General features: G+C 38.6%; 3 protein-coding genes across 5 annotated transcripts in view; 2 read left to right on the top strand and 1 right to left on the bottom strand.

Moving 5' to 3' along the window:
* TEX12 (testis expressed 12) overlaps positions 1-19,345 on the top strand; it is a 60,638-nt gene that overhangs the window by 33,907 nt on the left and 7,386 nt on the right. The window lies entirely within an intron of this gene.
* BCO2 (beta-carotene oxygenase 2) overlaps positions 1-19,345 on the top strand; it is a 109,735-nt gene that overhangs the window by 33,836 nt on the left and 56,554 nt on the right. The gene's annotated exons all lie outside the window — the stretch shown is intronic.
* IL18 (interleukin 18) lies at positions 1,120-19,088 on the bottom strand. 3 transcript variants are annotated; one of them, XM_040482997.1, is made up of 7 exons: positions 18,911-19,088; positions 12,688-12,705; positions 9,989-10,072; positions 9,154-9,165; positions 5,632-5,766; positions 4,684-4,817; positions 1,120-1,488 (listed from the first exon to the last, which is right to left on the bottom strand). In XM_040482997.1, the coding sequence occupies exons 3-7, from the start codon at positions 10,062-10,064 to the stop codon at positions 1,267-1,269; spliced, it is 579 nt and encodes a 192-aa protein (XP_040338931.1). In that variant the 5' UTR covers positions 10,065-10,072; positions 12,688-12,705; positions 18,911-19,088; the 3' UTR covers positions 1,120-1,266. The 3 variants fall into 3 exon arrangements, with proteins under 3 accessions (XP_040338931.1, XP_040338930.1, XP_040338929.1); XM_040482996.1 differs by lacking the exon at positions 12,688-12,705 and having other exon boundaries at positions 18,911-19,087; XM_040482995.1 differs by lacking the exons at positions 9,154-9,165; positions 9,989-10,072; positions 12,688-12,705; positions 18,911-19,088 and adding an exon at positions 8,609-9,119.

The following is a 19,345-nucleotide window of genomic DNA, read 5'->3' on the forward strand; positions in this document are numbered from 1 at the left end:
CCTTAGGATCTTCTGTATAGAAAATCATGGTTTGTGCACATCGGGACAGTTTTGCTTCCTTTTCTTTCTTTTTCCTGTGATTGTACAGGTTAGAATCTTCAGTATGATGTTGAATAGAAGTTGTAAGAGCTGACATTCTTGCATTATTTTTTCACCATTAAGTATGATATTAGCACTAATTCAAAAAGAGATATGCACCTCTATGTTTATTGCAGTATTATTTACAATAGCCAAAATAAGGAAGCAACCCAAGTGTCCACTAATAGATGAATGGATAATGAAGATGTGGGGTTTATATACAATGGAATATTACTCAGCCATAAAAAGAATGAAATCTTGCCATTTGTGACAGCATGGATGGATCAGAGGACATAAGGCTAAGTGAAATAAGTCAGTCATAGAAAACTACCATATGATTTCACTCATATGTGGAATTTAAGAAACAAAACAAATGAACAAAGAGAAAAAAAGAGAAAACAAACAAACAAACAAACCAAGACTCTTAAATACAGAGAACACACTGGTGGTTACCAAAGGGGAGGTGGAATAGGAGATGGGGATTAAGGGTGCACTTATTGTGAAGGGCACTGAATAATATATGGAATTGTTGAATCACTATATTGTATACCTGAAATGAATATAACACTGTTTGTTAATTATATTGGAATTAAAAATATTTACTGTCTTCTACTGAGATGATTGTGTTGTTTTTATCCTTTATTCTATTAATATGGTATATTATATTAATTCATTTAATAATATTAAACCATCTTTACATTCCTGGGTTGAATGCCGCTTGTTTAGAATGTATAATCCTTTGTATATGCTGTTGGATTCAGGATCAATCTGACTTTGAAAGATACCTGACTATGGAAGAAATGCAGAAATTAGTCAAATCTCTACAAAATCTTGATGGTTTTAATGATATTCTTAAAAAATTAGAAAGTTCAAGTTATCAGTATCTTTCATCTTTAGGACCAGTAACCCAAAAGATTTCAGGCACGTCTACTGAGTATAATCTATGTTCCAATTAACAGTGTAGAATGTGTTTTGAAATTATGCATTCTCTTAATGTTATGCAAATATTTTATTTATCTGGATAAGGAAGAGTCAACTCAATTTTGTGATACCTTATTATTCATTTCTCAGTGGTATCTTTTAAGACCATTATCCATTTTATTTTATTATTACAATTATAGACACAAAGTCTTACAACCTTTCTGAAAGACAAAAACTCAGAAAGTTCAAATTATGCAATTTTAATATCTAATTCTTGTTTTGAACAGTGAACATTATGGACTTATCCCCATTTTCATCCTTTTTTTTCAAAATGAGTTTGAAAAGATCTTTCTCTTTTTCACAAGCTAGAAAGTACCCCTTGTACAATGAAGACTCAAATTGTATCTTATCATCATGTCCTGGAACACTTCTCTGAAAGAATATGATGTCATTTCCTTCATCATTGATACTCTCAGGAGGACTCATTTCCTATAGAGGAAAAAAAAATACTTAATTTTTTAAGAACCTGAACAATTTGAATATGTGTGGTTTATTTTGAAGTACATTACTGCAAAGAACTAAAGAAGTGCTTATTCTTAGCAATTAAGGGAAAAAAAAAAAACCCCAAACCTCTGAATGTAAGAATATTGATTTTATTTCCTTCCTAATTCCTAATCTGTTCTCCTTGTTTAATCTGCCTTTTCCCACCATTGAATGCACATTCAGGTTTAAGCCTCTAGTTTCTCCCAATTTAACCATCAGGTAGCTTCCTTTTCTCCTCTCCCCTGAGTGTAGTCCATATCTGATCAAGATGAAGCAGAGTTCCAGCACAGACCACAACCTTCTTAGGCTAATGTCAATTCCTGTTTTCTTCAACCATTCACAGCCAAAGACATTGATGACCTTCACCCCTAGGCATAGGCTAGCTCTTGTTTGTGAGCCTAATGTGAGAGAGGCAGAAAGTGCAGGCATCTCAGCTTCTTCCCTCCTTCAGTGGAGCCTAGGACTGAAACTTGCTGTAAATAGACCCACTAATAGAGAGTCAAATCATAAGAGACTCTTAAAAACTGAGAACAAACTGAGGGTTGATGGGGGGGTGGGAAGGAGGGTAGGGTAGGGGATGGGTATTGAAGAGGGCATCTTTTGGGATGAGCACTGGGTGTTGTATGGAAACCAATTTGACAATAAATTTCATATATTAAATAAATAAATAATAAATAAATAGACCCACTACTTGTACTAGGGCTAGGTCCTGGGTTCCAGGATAGCCCTGCTTATTGGCTTAGTCAGCACTTTTTCTCTGCCAAGCACTCCAGTTCCATAGTAGTTCCTGAATTTCTATCCTGAATTTGGCTGGGTCCTACCCTGAAAGCCAAATGCTCATTCTTATATCTTTCAGCCACAGAAGAGGGTTTTCTGAAGAATAGCTAGATTATGTGAAACTGTAATCCTGCCGGTCCCCCAACTGACAGTACTGCCTGCACTTTTCCTATTAGTGCAACATACCTACTTTTCAGAATGGACTAGAAAATGTGAGGACCACCCAAGTTTCTTTCCATATTAATCCTGGAGCCAACAGACATTTTGAACTTAATTTTGACCCCCTGGTAGCAAAGATGAGCATTATCCTATCTAAGGATTGATGGAGAGACCTCCAGACCCAAAATAGTATTCCAGCATCCTCTCAAGAGGCCTGAAAGAACCTGGGAGTACCTCCAAACTTCTCAACCCATTATGGAATTTACAGTCATAACTCTTGACCTTTTTCCTTTATCAGCATGTGAGGGTCTTGAATTGATGACAGTATAAACTAGTTCACCCACTGGCACATATTTCTGAGGCTGTCTACGATATACCAGAATGTAGGAAGAGACCCCAACCTAGGGGAGACAGTTTGGGACCAACCTATATCTAATGTATCAGTGATAAATAATCCTTAGCTAAAACTTCAAAAACTCTAGAAATATTAAAGACAGATAAACCTTTTAGTTCAAACCTAGTGTAGAAAGTTATAGTTGAAGGTGGAAGTGGGGATAGGTGGAATAGGTGATCTCTAACTAGTTCAAGGCCACATTTCAGAACAGAGGCAAGGAATCTTGGGGCAGTAGCTTTCTTTAGTTTTGGTGTTGACTATTCATAGCCCTTATTGGGAATATGCACAACAAATGGATGTGGAAACAATCCTAGTGACCTTGAGGAACACTCAACTTGGAAAGTCCTACCTGGTGAAACTTGAGTGCTCCAAGGGCCTAAGGTATTCTTTGCATCATTACATCAGGAGGGGTTGAATCTGAACCCAGGGAGAGGCAAGCTTGACCTAACATCTCTTACCTTAAAAAATTTTTTTAAAATGTTTACTTATTTTTGAAAGAGACAGAGAGAGAGAGAGAGAGAGAGAGAGAGAGAGAGAGAAAGTATGCGCAGGGGAGGGGCAGAGAGAGAGGGAGAGAGACACAGAATCCGAAGCAGGTTCTGGGCTCTGAGCTGTCAGCACAGAGCCTGACATGGGGCTCGAACCCACCAACTGTGAGGTCATGACCTGAGCCAAAATGGGACGTTTAACCGACTGAGCCACCCAGGCACCCCTGACCTAACATCTCTTATTTTGGTCCTCTCCCAGTTGCTTTAGTAAGTCTGAGAGAATCCTGACCATGCCTGGATGTACATACAAGAAACAGACACTGACAGTAAGGTCTTGAAACAAATCCGTCTTGGTGTCATGAAGGTTCTTGCCCAAAGGAAAACAGGGGTAACCAGAAGCACTAGGACTTTATAGCTAGTAAGCAACCCAGAAAGGTGAGCACATAATGGCAGCCAGTTGTGCCTTATTATCTAGAACTTAGTCTATATTTATAATCACTGCTAAGATCCTTATTAATGGGTGGAAAATGGGATCAAAGAGCATGACCTAAAACTGGTCCTAACACCTTCCTTTCCCTCTTCCCACCCCTTGACTGAGTCCTTCCAGAAGCACATTTGCTATGAAGCTTAAATGTCAGAGCCCCTCACTTATACAGGTCTCTTTTAAGTCCCCTTCTTTTTTTAAATAAAGCATCAACTTTATGCCTTTGTTGATTTTATATTCTCTTTCTTTAAAAGGGCTGCCCAAATTGTGTAAACTTCAGCCTCCCCTACACCTGGATTTGCCTAGTTCCATTATTATCAGATAAACAACCATTAACTATAACTACAGAGTGACCCAGAAAACTTTCCTCCCAATGAGAGCAGTCTGGAGATGCTCACAAACTGACAATTTCAAAGGTGAATCCCATGTCGTGAACGATTTGCTAAATGGGGATTTGCCAATAAAGAACTGCTATCAAGATCACTTTCTACTGAAAGTTAGGAGTATGGCCTTAGTAGACATGCCAAGGGGCAACTTGGGAAGGGGGAAAATGCCACATGAAAATATAATTCTGGGGTACCTGGCTGGCTCAGTCCGTTAAGTGTCCAATTCTTGGTTTCAGCTCAGGTCATGATCTCACGATTTGTGAGATCAAGCCCCGAGCCGGGCTCTGCACTGACAGCGTGGATCCTGCTTGGGATTCTCTCTGCTCCTCCCCCACTCTCTCTCTCTTTCAAAATAAATAAATACACTTGAAAAAAAAAGGTTGGACTGAGGATATTTGGGTTTTTTAATTTTGCACGTAAATATGACTAAAACAAATTAAGGCTCAGCCTTACCTTAAAGGAAATAATTTTGTTCTCACAGGAGAGAGTAGACATGGTCTTATAATTCACAGAGATGGTTACTGCCAGACCTCTAGTGAGGCTATCTTTATACATATATATGATAAATTCAGTCCGGGGTGCATTATCTGAAATAAACATTAATAAATAAGAACACTAGTTAGAAGAATTTTTGCAAATCACCATTTATGGAAATTAGCCTAGGGATAATCCTTAACAAACCCATCACTATTTCTGTACTCTGAGATTCAGCCATTTAGCAGGAGACTTTACATGGGCACTCTCACATTCTTTAAAACACATTCATCATATGTATTATAACACAAATACAGCAACTTTTTGAGTGTTTTAGAGATACTATGAATTCTAAAAGATTGTTTTTAACCTTTAAATGTTAAATAGAATATTGAAAATCTATCTGTTATGGTAAGAATTTAGTTTTTTTTCCCCCAAAGTACACATTCACTGTTTCAACTCTGCCTAAATTCTGATATTTGGAATTCAAACCTTGGAAGGCCCAGTAAACAGGTTCCTTTGTAAGGCATTCTAAATTTCTGGTGGAAGACAGACTCACTCCAAATGCTTGTGTATTTATTTTTGATTTTGAGCTTTGAAAATTCCATCAGCAATTTAGCTATAACCAACAGCGATTAAGGTCCATATGGAGATTCTGTAGAGTTAGTGCAATTATAGTGAAGGGATTGGCGACCCTCATATAGGCTCAGAATAGCTTGACCCCTAGCCATATCTTTGTTGCATCAATTTTTCACCCCAACTAAAAAATGTGGACCTTATCAAGTTTTTTGTGTGTGAAATTATTACTACTCCTGTGATTTTTCATCTGAGGATTAGGTCTATCCTAGAAAAACATAGGTAGTTAACTGGAATGGGAAGAAGTAAGCTTGTCATTTTTATGTTACAAATATATATTTAAAAAAATACCTGTACAGTCAGAATCAGGCATATCCTCAAACACAGGTTGATCTCCCTGGTTAATGAAGAGAACTTGGTCGTTCAAGTTTCGTAAGATTGAGAGTTTATGTTCAAGCTTGCCAAAGTAATCTGTTTCCAGGTTTTCTACAATGCACATTAAATCTCATTAAAGAATATGTTTTTTTTCTTCCCAAATTACAAATAATCATTCTATATATTTCAGTTTTCAATAACTGCTAATCATAATCTTCTGGTGTAGAAGATGGTAGGACAAAGTTGCACAGTGTTTTTTAACCCACTTCCAAGAGCGCACCCTGATTCTTATTATCACCTTTTTATCACTACTCTAACTCATATAGTCTTTTTTTTTTAAGTTTATTTATTTTTGAGAGAGAGAGACAGAGTGTGAATGGGAAGGGGCAGAGAGAGAGGGAGAGACATAATCTAGAGCAGGCTCCAGACAGAACCTGACGTGGGGCTTGAACTCATGAATCCGTGAGATCATGACCTGAGCTGAAGTCGGACTCTTAACCGACTGAGCTACCCAGGCGCCCCTACTTCTGTGGTCTTAAATTCAAATACCCTATTTTCAAACCACAATCTCCCATCCTTTTAGCTTTCTTAAGCTTTTCCTCTATGTTTAGAGTCCTCCTGCCTCTTAACATTTTCTGTCTAACCTTTCTTCTCTATGAAGCCTGGGCCTCACAGCTCATCATTTAATCTATCCTTTGCCAGTGTCTTAAATCCTGAATTTATTTGTCCTTTTACTACAAAACCCCAAGACTGGCTGCTGAGGGTTGCTGCCAAGCAATTATACAAATGTACAAATTGGCACATTCCCAGTTCACCGATTGTCAATACTTCCTTTCGGTTATAGCTCAGCAATCCTCCGTGGTACAGAGCTGTGATTCTAAATCTTCTCCTATCTCCTAAGGATCTCTACATTGTGACCTCTGCTTTCGCTTTCTGCAAATGATTTCCTGCTTCTCCACTTTCAAACATAACTGTGGCACCACCAGTTAATTTCCTCTACCCCCACCCCCCTTCTTGTCCCAGGGGGAAAATGTGGAAAAGGTGCTCCTTCTCGTGTCTAGGGCTAACCCCATCTGTGTTTTGCATGTATCTTCTACTGAAACCTTGATTTACCAATCATCCCCTTTTTTCCTTCAACCCAGTCATTCTACTTCCTGGATTAGTTGTATTTATGATCATAGTTCGTGAGTTCAAGCTCTGCCTCAGACTCTGTGCTGACAGCTGAGAACCTGGAGCCTGCTTCAGATTCTGTGTCTCCCTCTCTCTCCACCCCTCCCACACTCGTGCTCTGTCTCTCAAAAATGAATAAATGTTAAAAGAATTTATATACCCAGTCCACATTTTCATCCGGATCTAAGAACTTTATGTCCAAGAGTCCACTGGACATTTCCACTAGGATGTCCCACAGATAAGATCTAAAACTAAATTTATGTCTTCCTCTTTGCTCCACATTCCTCATTACCCTGCTTTTCCTCTTGTGTTTCCTATTTAACTGAACGGTACAAATTGGCTAAGTGCAAAAATGTAGGCATTATCTTTTCGGTCTTTCTTTCCATCCCTTTCGAAATCCAGCCCCAACTGTGTCCTCTTGATTCTTTTAAGTATTTCTAAAATCCATGCACAGCTCTTCATAGGCATCCACTGTGCCTACCTTAATTCATGTCACCATCCTTTCTTACAGGGACTGCAGTAATAGCCTCTTAATTGGCATCTCCCTTTTTTTTTTTTTTGTCCCTACATCAATTCTTTATACTGAAGCCAGGAGGAATTAAAATTCAATTTTAATTAAAGTTAAAATTCAGAGATATGAGCATGTTATCTCTGATTTTTAATGGGGCACATAGCCACCTAGAATAAAAATTATATTTTCCAGATTCCCTTGCAGTTGGTGTCGCCAGGTGACTAAATTCTAATGAATGGAATATGAGTGGAGTTGATGTGTACAACTTCCAAGTAGAGACTTTAAAAGGAATGGGGCTGTCTTCCTCTTATTTTGAACCCTTTCTTGCTAGCTGGGATATGGACCTAGGAAGTATGGTAATGATTTTCAAGTATATGGATGAGTTCAACAACTTAGGGATACTGGAATAGCAGGAGAGAAGAAACTTGAGATCCCACCATCATCACGAACTACCAACTTGGACTTGTATTTTACGGAAGCATTTTCTCTTACTATATTTTTGGGTTTCTTTGTTGCAGCAAATTGATCTGTATCCCAGGTCGTACATATTACGCTTTCTGAATCCCCATTATCCCAAAGATAAGGTCTAAATTCCCTATCTTAGAATAAAGGAAGCTTCTTTATCTGCACCCTGTTTATCCTTCTTCTGTCTTCATTCTCCTACTCCCATTCTGAATTACTTTTAATTGCTCAGACATGCCATGCTTTCTTTCATATTTTGGCCTGTGCATGCTGTCTTCTCCCTTCCCACAATACCTTCTCTTCACTAATGCCTATTCACTCTTTAAATCTGTCCCTCCTTCAAAGTGCCCTCCCAGAATCTACTGGACTGAATTAGGTGCCTCTTCCATGTGCTCCCATAGCATCCTGTGTCTTTGTAACACTTAACATACTGTATTCCAATTGTCTTCCTCATGGGCCTGCTTCTCCCTGTAGGAACCATGTTTTGCTCACCCCTGTATCCTACTGCTTGACATAGCACCTGGGATACAGATACCAATATTTATTGAATTAAATAAATGGAGAGCAAGGCAATCTTTAAGAAACATGAGGAGTTATAGGTCAATTATATTTCAGTAAAGCTGGGGGGAAAAAGACATGTGAAAAATAGTATTTTTTTTTTAAAGTTGATACTTTCTATTTCAAGTACAGTAAGGATCACCTTAAGAATGGGAAAAGTGTTACTTTTAAGGAAAAGTATGAGAAACTCATGGCCTCTAATAATCTGGGGTCTTTTAGAGGATCATAGGCCAGACATGGGTATGGTCCTACCTGAATGCCAGAAGGACAAGAACTGGGTACATCCACATCTTAATAGGACATAATGGCTCAGCTTCATAATTCTGCCTGCTCTACCCTCTCCTGTCTCCTCTGTTTCCAGAATCCTCTGCCACCTGGGAGCCTCCCAGGCTTCTTCCCAAAACATTTCTGAGAGAGAGGGTTAAAGGAAGGTTTCCTTGACTTTGGACAATTCTCTTGCTTCAATCCCCTTTTCCTCCAGAGAATCCATGGCCTCCTCATAATCTTAGAATCTCTGTAATAAGCGAAGTCTATTTTGTAGATTCTCAGAGCTAGAGAAGTTTCTAAGGTGTAGAGAGAAGCATATTTTGCTAGCGGTTCTTCTCTGTATCCCTTATGGTCATCTTTATTCCGAGGCTGTTCTTTTGAGTCCACATTCCTTTGAGGGAAGATTAGCTTCTCAAATGGCCTAGTACCAGTTTCTCTCAGCTGAGAATGGGGATATGGATGTGTCTGAGAGGTGCTTACTCAAGTAGCTACTGATTTTGCAAAGAAAGAGAAATAAATTTATACTTTACCATCACTGTCAGCTAAAGGGGGAAAAAAAGAGAAACAAAATATGTTAAACTCTATATTTCAATTCGGAATCTCCTCTTACCCTACCATTTTATAACTCGTCTGTCACTTCCCAGTGTTTAACCACTAACTAACCAGTGATGGCCTTTGTGGGCCTCCATCAGAAATATTATACAATCATGCCAGAGGTCGCATAAAATGGAGCTCATTAGACTTAGTGTGGTCTCAGTTAAATTAGATATAAAACCCAAATCCAGAGTTCACAAATTTAAATTTTTACTTAAAAGGAAATTTTGTAAAGTGATAGATTACTCTTAAGTTTATGGTTTCAATGGAAAGTCACCTAGGGACTTTCTGTGAATCTTTCAAATGAAGCCAAACTTTCAAATGGAGCCAAGCTGCCCACAGAAGATGAATCATTAGAATCTGTTTTTATTTGTCAAGTTTGTTTACATAAACTGGCATAATCTACTCACAGAACTCCAGATTTAAGGTATTTGTTATATGATTTGCCAATTTGTTGCAGGAAATTATATTCCCTGAGTGTACCCAATTTTGTGAGATTTCATCATGTGCACCTGCAGCCATCTTATGGATTGGCTTCTGCTAGCTAAAGTGACAGGACATGTGATGAGACAAGGTGCTAGGACGTTGGACATATTGTGGTTAATTTCTAGAGGCCCAGTATTTTTTATTCTTTTCCAGAAAAGAGGCTCACCGGTATTACAACAGAATTTGGTGACAAAAAAAGAGGTGCTCAATAGTTTATCTCACAACATCTTTTCTAGCTGAATACATTTATCTGAATCCTTATCTGGCCTATTGCTTTAGACTTACCTACAAAGTAAAGTGTATTGTCAATAAATTTCATTCCCACAAAGTTGATGCAATCATCTACTGGTATAGCAGTCATCTTTATTCCTAATGAAAGCAAAGAGTCATTTGTGAAAAGGTAGTGGTTTTTCCATTTCCACCCCAAAAATATTTTTCTACTTACTGCCTTCTATTACCTCCAAACTCAGAAGTCAGTGTATCACCCAGTATGCTGATGAACACTTTGGATATTTAATAAACACTTGGGTCTTCAGCTTATGAATACACGTGTTCAAATGTTCTCTTGTAAACCAACAAATGTTTGGAATCTAGAAAGCATCTTCTCATAAGACAGTATTATAAAGGGTGGATAAGTGGCCCACTACTGAACTGAAATATTGTCCTAGTATCTTGGAGGAAATATATCATCAATATACATATACGATGCTTGTCATTTAACTATGGATTGGTTCTATGTCTGTCTTACAACCAATGGGTTCATGTGCATGGGAGACTGAAGCTTTGTGACTTCATTGTGAAAGTGTCAAAAGTGAGGCAATGATAAAAGTGTTTCTGCCTGGGAGTAAGGGCAGTGTGTGAGGACACCACAGCGCTCTGGCATCTGATGGCCCCTTTTCTCCTTGAGCAGCCATAGCTTTTGGTCTGGAGTTTGGGTTATACTATGCTTTTTACACAAATAATACATAAATACAGTGTTTCTGTAAAAATAAAAAAAAAATAAAACCCAAATAATACAAGACTTAATAAACATGTTAAAACTTCTTCTTTTTGCTTTTCTCCTCTGCCCCACCCTATTCCACCCCACCCCAATATTGTGTGTATCCTTCTAGACCTTTGTCTATGAAGAAGGGTTTCTATACCTGAGAAATTTGTAAACTTAGATAGGAAAAAATTACATATTACAAATAAAAAATTACATTTATTTTCACCAACTTCTAAAAATTGTTTTTAAATGTTTATTTATTTTTGTGAGAGAGAAAGAGAGACAGAGTGTGAGCAGGGGAGGGGCAGAGAGAAACAGAGACCCAGAATCTGAAGCAGGCTTCAGGCTCTGAGCTGTCAGCAGAGTCCAACATAGGGCTCAAGCTCACGGACCTCGAGATCATGACCCGAAGTGAAGTCGGACACTTAACCAACTGAGCCAGCTAGGTGCCCCTATTTTCACCAACTTCTAACTGAAATTTAGCAGTTCCTCCCCTTATGGTCGTGTAGGAAACCACAGTATGTATTATTAGCAGTATCTCTGATGTCAGTAATGGAAACACATATTTCCTATTGTGTTATAATTGTTGTAGAGATCTTGAAATAGGGTTTAAACTCCTTACTACTTTGAAATATACAGAAGTTATTAGTTCCACCAGTAGATTTTGGGTTTGTTTGTTTGCAAAAATTTTTTTTAATGTTTATTTATTTTTGAGAGAGAGAGAAAGCGCGTGCACGCGCGTAAGGTGAGGAGGGGCAGAGAAAGAGGGAGAGAGAGGATCCAAAGCAGGCTCTGTGCTGACAGCAGAGAAAGAGAGCCCAATGGGGCTTGAACTCCCGAACTGTGAGATCACGACCTGAGCTGAAGCCAATGTTCAAAACTGACTGAGGCCACCCAAGTGCCCCAAATTTTGTTATTTATGTCTTAATAAAGAGGCACATATATACTATATCAAAATTTGTTAAAAAACCTTTTTTGATAACCCCAATTTAATATAATAAGTTTCCTTTATAAGCCTAAGTATTTAAGATAATTTTTTAGATATTTATTTGTTTTTGAGAGAAAGAGAGAGACAGAGCATGAGTGAGGGAGGGGCAGAGAGAGGGAGACACAGAATCCGAAGCAGGCTCTGAACTGTCAGCACAGAGCCCGACTTGGGGCTTCAGCTCACTAACCATGAGATCATGACCTGAGCTGAAGTCGAATGCTTAACCTACTGAGCAATTAAGTACTAAATGTTATCCATGTAAACACATTATTTTGTGAAGGGGTCCACAAACTTCACCAGATTGTCTGTGAGGGCCCATGCCACAGAAATGATTAAGAGGCCCTACTCCAGAGTTCAGCAGTACCTTGGGTTCCTGAGGGTAATTATGGTTGGGGCTCTAAGGCATGTGGCTGCTTCACAGTAGTCCTTGGTATATAGAGGAGTATTTAAGTCAAAGCTCATAGGTAGAGAAGTGACTCAAATTTTTTTCTGGCATAGTCTGCTGAGGCCAAACATATGTGGTAGAAGAAGCCAGAAATTAAAACCCAGTTAAAAACCTTAATCCAAATTAAGATAACCCAAAACACTTGTGAATTGGTGGCTATTTAACAGTTTTATCTAGGTTCAATTCCTTATACATATACAAATGTGGATAGTTATCAAATTTATATAGATATATAATATACAAGCATATATGTATATATAATTTCATATATATGAAATAATGGCTAGGGTGGTCTTCTCTACAAACTTTAATGTTATGTAATGCATTCATATTTTTGTAAAATAATTTACTTGAAAAGCCCTAAATAGTATATTGGATGGAATTGGATGAAATTACTAATGTTTACTACAGTGAGTATTTAGTCAATGAGTGAATTAATTTAGAGGACACTACTACCTTAAAAAGAATAATATTACACAATATTTGAAATCATTCATCAGGTAATTACTGAGCATGCACTACGTATCAGGCATGGAGCTAGAAAGCTGACAAAACACAATACTTACCCTGCAATTACTCAGAGTCTAGAGAGAGACAAATATATCAACAATTACAAAATAGTACAATGAACGCTGTGCAGAGCTGGGTTTACAAGAGATCCTCTCTGTCTGCCTGGTGGTGTGTGGAAGAAAACTTCTTAGAGGAAGTGATAATCATGCTGCCTTGAAAGAGAGGCAGGCATTTTCTTTTCTTTTTTATTAATTTTCTTTTTTTAAATTTACATCCAAATTAGTTAGCATATAGCGCAACAATGATTTCAGGAGTAGATTCCTTAATGCCCCTTACCCACGTAGCTCATCCCCCCTCCCACACCCCCTCCAGTAACCCTCTGCTTGTTCTACATATGAGAGGCAGGCATTTACAAGGCCAGGGGAAGAGCTTTCCACAAAGAGGGAACAACGTGAGCAAAAGCCTGGAGCAGGGAATTCTGAGAGAACCTTGCTTGTTTGGAACCTCATCACTTTTCCTGCAGTTAATGCAAATGCAGTCCCATTGGGTAGGAAGAAAGCATTTCTGAAGATCTCAGATAGTTCAAGATTAACTTTTCCTTGGGAACAAATACAAAAGTAGTAAAGAGATATCCTCGGAGGACATAAATCTACAACAACCGGAGTGTATTCTTGCTTTCTTTCTTTGTTTCAACTTTCTCAGCATGATAGCCGATTCTTTGCATAGTGCTCTCTCTCTACACATTCTATCGTGGTGGTACTTTGGCCTTTTTATCATTGTTTTCTGACATCTAACTGTTTTTCCAACTTATTTGGAAAATATTTATTTGGAGGTGTTTTTCAGCACAAGCAGTAATAATACCCCTCAGCGCTTTGATGACATTACTATCAGATATAAAAATATTTAAAATTATGATAGTAGTGAATATTTAAAGTTTTTAAAATGTTTATTTTTGAGAGAGAGAGAGAGAGAGAGTGCAAGGAGGGGAGGGGCAGAGAGAGAGGAAGACAGAATCCGAAGCAGGCTCCAGACTCTAAGCTGTCAGTAGAGCCCAAGGCAGGTCTTGAACTCAAGAACTGTGAGATCATGACCTGAGCCGGAGTCGGATGCTCAGTCAATTGAGCCACCCAGGCGCCTCAGTAGTGAATATTTTAAAAATAGCATAACAATAACCTGTATGTTTCAAGAATAGCCTAGCTTACATAATACCAACAAGGAAGCAGGTAATTGTCAAGTATGAGAGACACTTAAATGTGGGAAGAGTGTTAACAGCTCACAACTCACTTGCCCTACCACCTTTGAAATTGTGTCATTCTACATAAACTAATTTGGAGGAGTTCACATATTTCCATTTTGCCTATAAAGTGAGACTATTATGGGGCACCTGGGTGGCTCAGTCAGTTAAGTGTCCGACCCTCAGTTTCAGCTCAGTTCATGATCTCATGGTTTCATGGGTTCAGGCCCTGCATCGGGCTTTGTGCTGGCAGCTTGGAGCCTGCTTGAGATTCTCTCTCTCCCTCTCTTTCTGCCCCTCCCTGACTTGTGCTGTTTCTGTCTCTCTCAAAATAAAATAAAACTTAAAAAAAAAAAAACAATTTGAAAAATGAGACTATTATTTCTCTATTCTTGATTCTGTCTGGTTCAATTCACATAAAATGCAACTTGCAAAATAGTTCAGTTTGACATAAACTTGTAAAGGAGAGTCCGATTATAAAGGCCTTGCTTAAGTAGGCTAAAGAGTTTGAACTGTTTTTCTGAAAAAAAAAAAAAAAATACTGAATCTCTTTAAGTAGGAGAAAGACATGGTCAGATTTATGTTTTGAAAAGTTCACCCTGGCAGCTCTGTAGAGGATGGATTTGATGGGGCAAAACTGAACAGAGGCCAGAAAACAACCTCAGAAGTAATTTTAACAGTTAAGGTAACAGTTGATGAAGCTATAAACTAAGTAAGGTAGCGACTGTGAGGACAAAAGCACTGGATGGATTCAAGAGAGATGAAATATCAGGATTGGTTTTTAGCTAATTGGCTGTAGATCAAATGGAAGAAGGAGGAACTGCGGGTGACTTCAAAGTTGCTGGCTTGGGCAACTTGTTGAGTGGTTACCTCATTATAACTAAGAAAAAAGAGAATGGCAGGCCAAGTGGAAAATGATTAGTTCAGTTTTGTAAATCTAAGAGAGATGTGTCACAGAAGACAAGGGGGAAAGGAGCTTTAAGGAGGAACTGCTTAGGTACAAGCTCAAACTTGTTTATCGAATGTGGCAAGTTAGGAAGGTCTGGTGTCGGTAGAACAGTTTGGGGAATGTGAGGGAACAGAAGCACGTTGACAAAGATCTAGGGCAGAATGGGGTGGGGGAAAAAGTAAGATAGCAAATAGAAACTATTTTTTTAGGGACTCAGGCCATAAAGTGAAGAGAGAGGGTGGTAGTTTCTATAACTTGCAAATTTCAGTTTCTGGTCCAGACCCACAGTTCCAGCTGTAGGGTATACTAATAAATTACTTTCTAAAACATGCCCAAATAACCTGTCTGCAACGGAAACCCGGGAGTCCTCCACTCCTTTGTCTAACCTGCCTCACAAATACTGTAGGTTATAACTCAGAAATGTCTCTAGAATTTGGCATCTCCTCTCCATCTCCACCAGCATTGTTTTAAGTCCAGCCCTCATCACTTCTGGCATCTTCTCTTTAGAGATTTTCTGGCTTCCAGACTCTCCCGGCTCCATACTGTTGCCAGCGACATTTCCCCTGCCAGGCAGTAACTTCCCTGTTTTCGTTGCCTGCTAGACCCTTGGTTCTTCACCTTTTCAGGCCCAGCTCAAACATTTTCTCTGTGAAGACCTCCCTTACTCCTCCATTCCTACCTAATCATTCTATCACCAGTGCCCCCCTACACCTACCCCTGCTTATGCTTCTCAAATACATCTTACTACACTGAATGAGATTATTTTGATTACAAATAGGTCTGCCCAGCTTCAATCTGAGTTTCTTTAAGATGAATTGTCTCTTTCTTCTTGAATCTTCCACATCTGGAAAGAAGTTTATATACAGCAGGGGCTCAATCAATGTTAAAGGAATAAATGTCTGCTATGATACACCTTGTTGCCATGACAACAGTGTGTAAAGGAACTGGTAGAATTTTTTTCTATCTTAAAACCTTCACTCCATCTGAAGGCCAATGAGAAAGAGAAGGAATATTAGGAACACTTGAAACATATTAAAAAAAAAACAGGGTAACTTCTCCCAGAATTTCCCCCCTCCTGCACCCCCCCCCCCCCCGGTGGTTTCTTTTTTACTTCAAGTGCTTATTTTGAATTCTTTATTTTCTTACCACTCTTCTTGTGAGGTCTCAGTATATCTACAAATAACCCTTCTATTCCTCCCCTCAACTTCCCTCTTTTCCAGTCTCATCTGTGTCCCTTTGCTTTCTTAACTCCAGTCTGTGAAAATTATGGTTCCCACTGGATAAATATGCTTTGAATATTTCATCTAAAATTCTCAGATTATTGACTTTTTTTCATCTAAAGTTACAAACTACCTCAGAACGATCCTCCCGGGAATATGCAAGTGGCAATTGGTTCTTTCAAACAAAAACAGTTTTTGTTATACAAGCCTTGGAGACTAGCCACAAGCTAGTGAATGGTAGAAAATCATGATGGACATGAGGTCACATGCTTCACAATCTTGTCTGGGGCAAGTCGCTTAATTTTGATGGTCTCGGTTTCCTCATTTGGACAAAGAGGAAGTTGAATGGTTAATATTACAGGTGTTATCCAGCTCCAGTATTCTGTAATTCTAGATTTTAGCTAAGGCTGCAAGGAGAGAACCATTTATATGTGGCAAATGCCCTCATAACCACTTCCTCATAACTCTAACACAACACGTATTGATTGAATATGTATTTCAGCCATAGAGGAGTTTAAAAACATACTATTGGAGGAATACTACTTGGCAATGAGAACGAATGAAATCATGCCATTTGCAGCAACGTGGATGGAACTGGAAGGCATCATGCTGAGTGACATAAGTCAGTCTGAGAAGGACAGATATCATATGTTTTCACTCATATGTGGATCTTAGAAACTTAACAGAAGACCATGGGAGCAGGGAAGGGGAAAAAATAGTTACAAACAGAGAGGGAGGGAGGCAAACCATAAAAGAATCTTAAATACAGAGAAAAAATTGAGGGTGGATGGGGGGGGCAGGGAGAGGGGAAAATGAGTGATGGGCATTGAGGAGGGCACTTGTTGGGATGAGCACTGGGTGTTGTATGTAAGTGACGAACCATGGGAATCTACCCCAAAAACCAAGAACACACTTTACACACGGTATGTTAGCCAACTTGACGATAAATTATATTTAAAAAAAACCCCATATTATTAGAATGTTTGAAAAGCAATTTGAATTTGAAAAGCAATCATGTTTATCCTTGCTGTGGATTTCAATTCTGTGGCATAGACAGACACCGGATGAAATGAGGAAGCATATTACCTAATTCCCTAAAATCAGGTACTTAGTCATCTTGGTAGCAGCAAGATGAAAATCTAAGTATTCAGTTCTAGAAATCATTTAGTTCTTGAAAATGTTGCCATTCCATGAATGTCTGTATGTGGATGTGGCAGAGGTGGGATGGAGGAAGACCGAGGTAAAAATTTAGGTAAATAATAGGTGGCTGATAATAGGTGCAATATAATGATAATAGGTACGTATATAATCCACAGCTAAATACAGACTCAAAGGAAAATCCAGAGTGGAACTGATGTAGTTGGAATGGCCTCGTGTGAAAAGGAGAATCGAATTTAACCTTAAAGAATGCTTACGATTTAAATAGATGGGAAAGGACATGGAAGAGCATTTATATGATCATTAAAACAGTGTTGTGATGGAGGATGGTCTTCATGAATGGAGCCATTTTTTTGGACTGTGGTGGAACACTCCTGCTGTCCTGCAGTGAACTCAGGGTAGGGTGGGGTTAGAGAGGGCTTTGGAAGTCACTAGAAGAATGTGATCTTATTTATTTATTTATTTATTTATTTATTTATTTTTAAGTTTATTTATTTTTCTCAGTAATCTCTACACCCAACGTGTGGCTCAAACTCATGACCCCAAGATCAAGAGTTGCATGCTCTTCCTGGTGAGCCAGCCAGGTGCCCCAGAAAAATGTGAATTTAATCTCATAGGCAATAGGAATGCAAGTTACTGAGCCAGCAAGTGCATTTTGAAAAAGATAAGAGACAGACGCTGGCACTACTCTAAGAATTCATGTACAAATTTGCATAAGAATTCATAATATTCATGTAGGGATATTATGAACAAGCCAGGTTAAAAAAGATACTCTGGAGGAAGATTTAAAAGAACTTGAAATAGCTGGCTATAGACAAAAAGAAAAGAGGAGTTTAAGGGAGTCCTAATTTTTCTTATTAGTACTTCAAAATAGAGGTATTAATTTAGCCCTTGCCTTATTGTGAAATAAGATTCTCCTGGGGAATGTTATAATTTCATCCAACTATAGCCCAGCTAAGGGTGCTGATGCAGATTCTATCAAGAGGATCAACCTTTGGCAAAAATTTTTTGTTTGCTTTTAGAATCATGGATTCGGAGTTGACACTCCCGTTGAAGAGAAGCTTACTTATTTTATTGTTCTAAAGCAGCAATTCTTAAGGGGCTCTTGAGGTCAAAGCTATTTTTTCATAATAATAACAAGCTGTAATTTGTCTTTTTCACCCTCATTCTCTCATGTGTGTACACTACAGTTTACCAGAGCTTACATTCTGGGCAATATCACATAGATTAAATGCAGAAGCAGATAGAAACACAACTGTCTTCCATTAAGCCAGAGATTCATAAACATGAAAAACAATGTCACTCTTCACAGATTTTTTAAAAATGTATGGTTATTTATAATTAAAAATGTTTTTTATGCTGGCCTGTGATGTGCTTACTGTTATTTTGAAACAAGTTGAATTTCTAGTACAGTAAATGACAACAATACAGTCAAGTAACCTAGGGAAACAAACATTTTTGAGGGTCCTCAATGATTTTTAGGAATGTAAAGAGGTCACAAGACCAAAAAGTTTGAGAACGTTTGCTCAAAAGTGATACTCTCCAACATTGGCTAGAAGAAAAAGTTTCCACTCTGACTTTGCTGTGTTCCCTATGTTGTTACAGATTGCCCATCATAGTGATGTCAGAGGACCTCAATTCGTCTCAATTACTTTTCTAGTTGATTTACTTTTAAAACCATGTCTCATTTCTAAATAAAAAGGAATGATATTTCTTACCTGTGCTCAATAGTTTCCTGGGAGAGGAAGGGATCTGGAAGGTTTGAGGTCCCTTTCTTTTCCTGAGCTGTGTAGATGGCAGAAGGTGGCAGCAGCCCCTTTAGCAGCTGAAGCTGGCAGCCAGGAATGCAGAAAGCATTGGAAAACAGAGCTTGCTGGTCATCTGATCTATAGCCGTCTGGGGGAGGAGGAGACCAAGCGATTGGGAGAAAGGAGGAAGGAGGTGGAGGGAGGAGACTGTTCTGGCACGCCTTGAACCCGCCTTCAAATGTGGGCTCTTTCCAAGGGCAGTAGAACTGGAAATAAAGTCAGAGAATTTGCGTACTTCTTTTAATGTAAAATCACTATTTTAATGAGATAATTTCTGCTGTAAAAGTTGGAGTTGTGGCCCTTCCAAATCTTTTGCCTTTCTCTCAGAAGTACTGTACTTTCAAG

The sequence above is a fragment of the Herpailurus yagouaroundi genome, unplaced genomic scaffold (assembly GCF_014898765.1).
Source record: "Herpailurus yagouaroundi ecotype Mexico unplaced genomic scaffold, PumYag 161, whole genome shotgun sequence".
NCBI classification, from domain to species: Eukaryota; Metazoa; Chordata; class Mammalia; order Carnivora; family Felidae; genus Herpailurus; species Herpailurus yagouaroundi.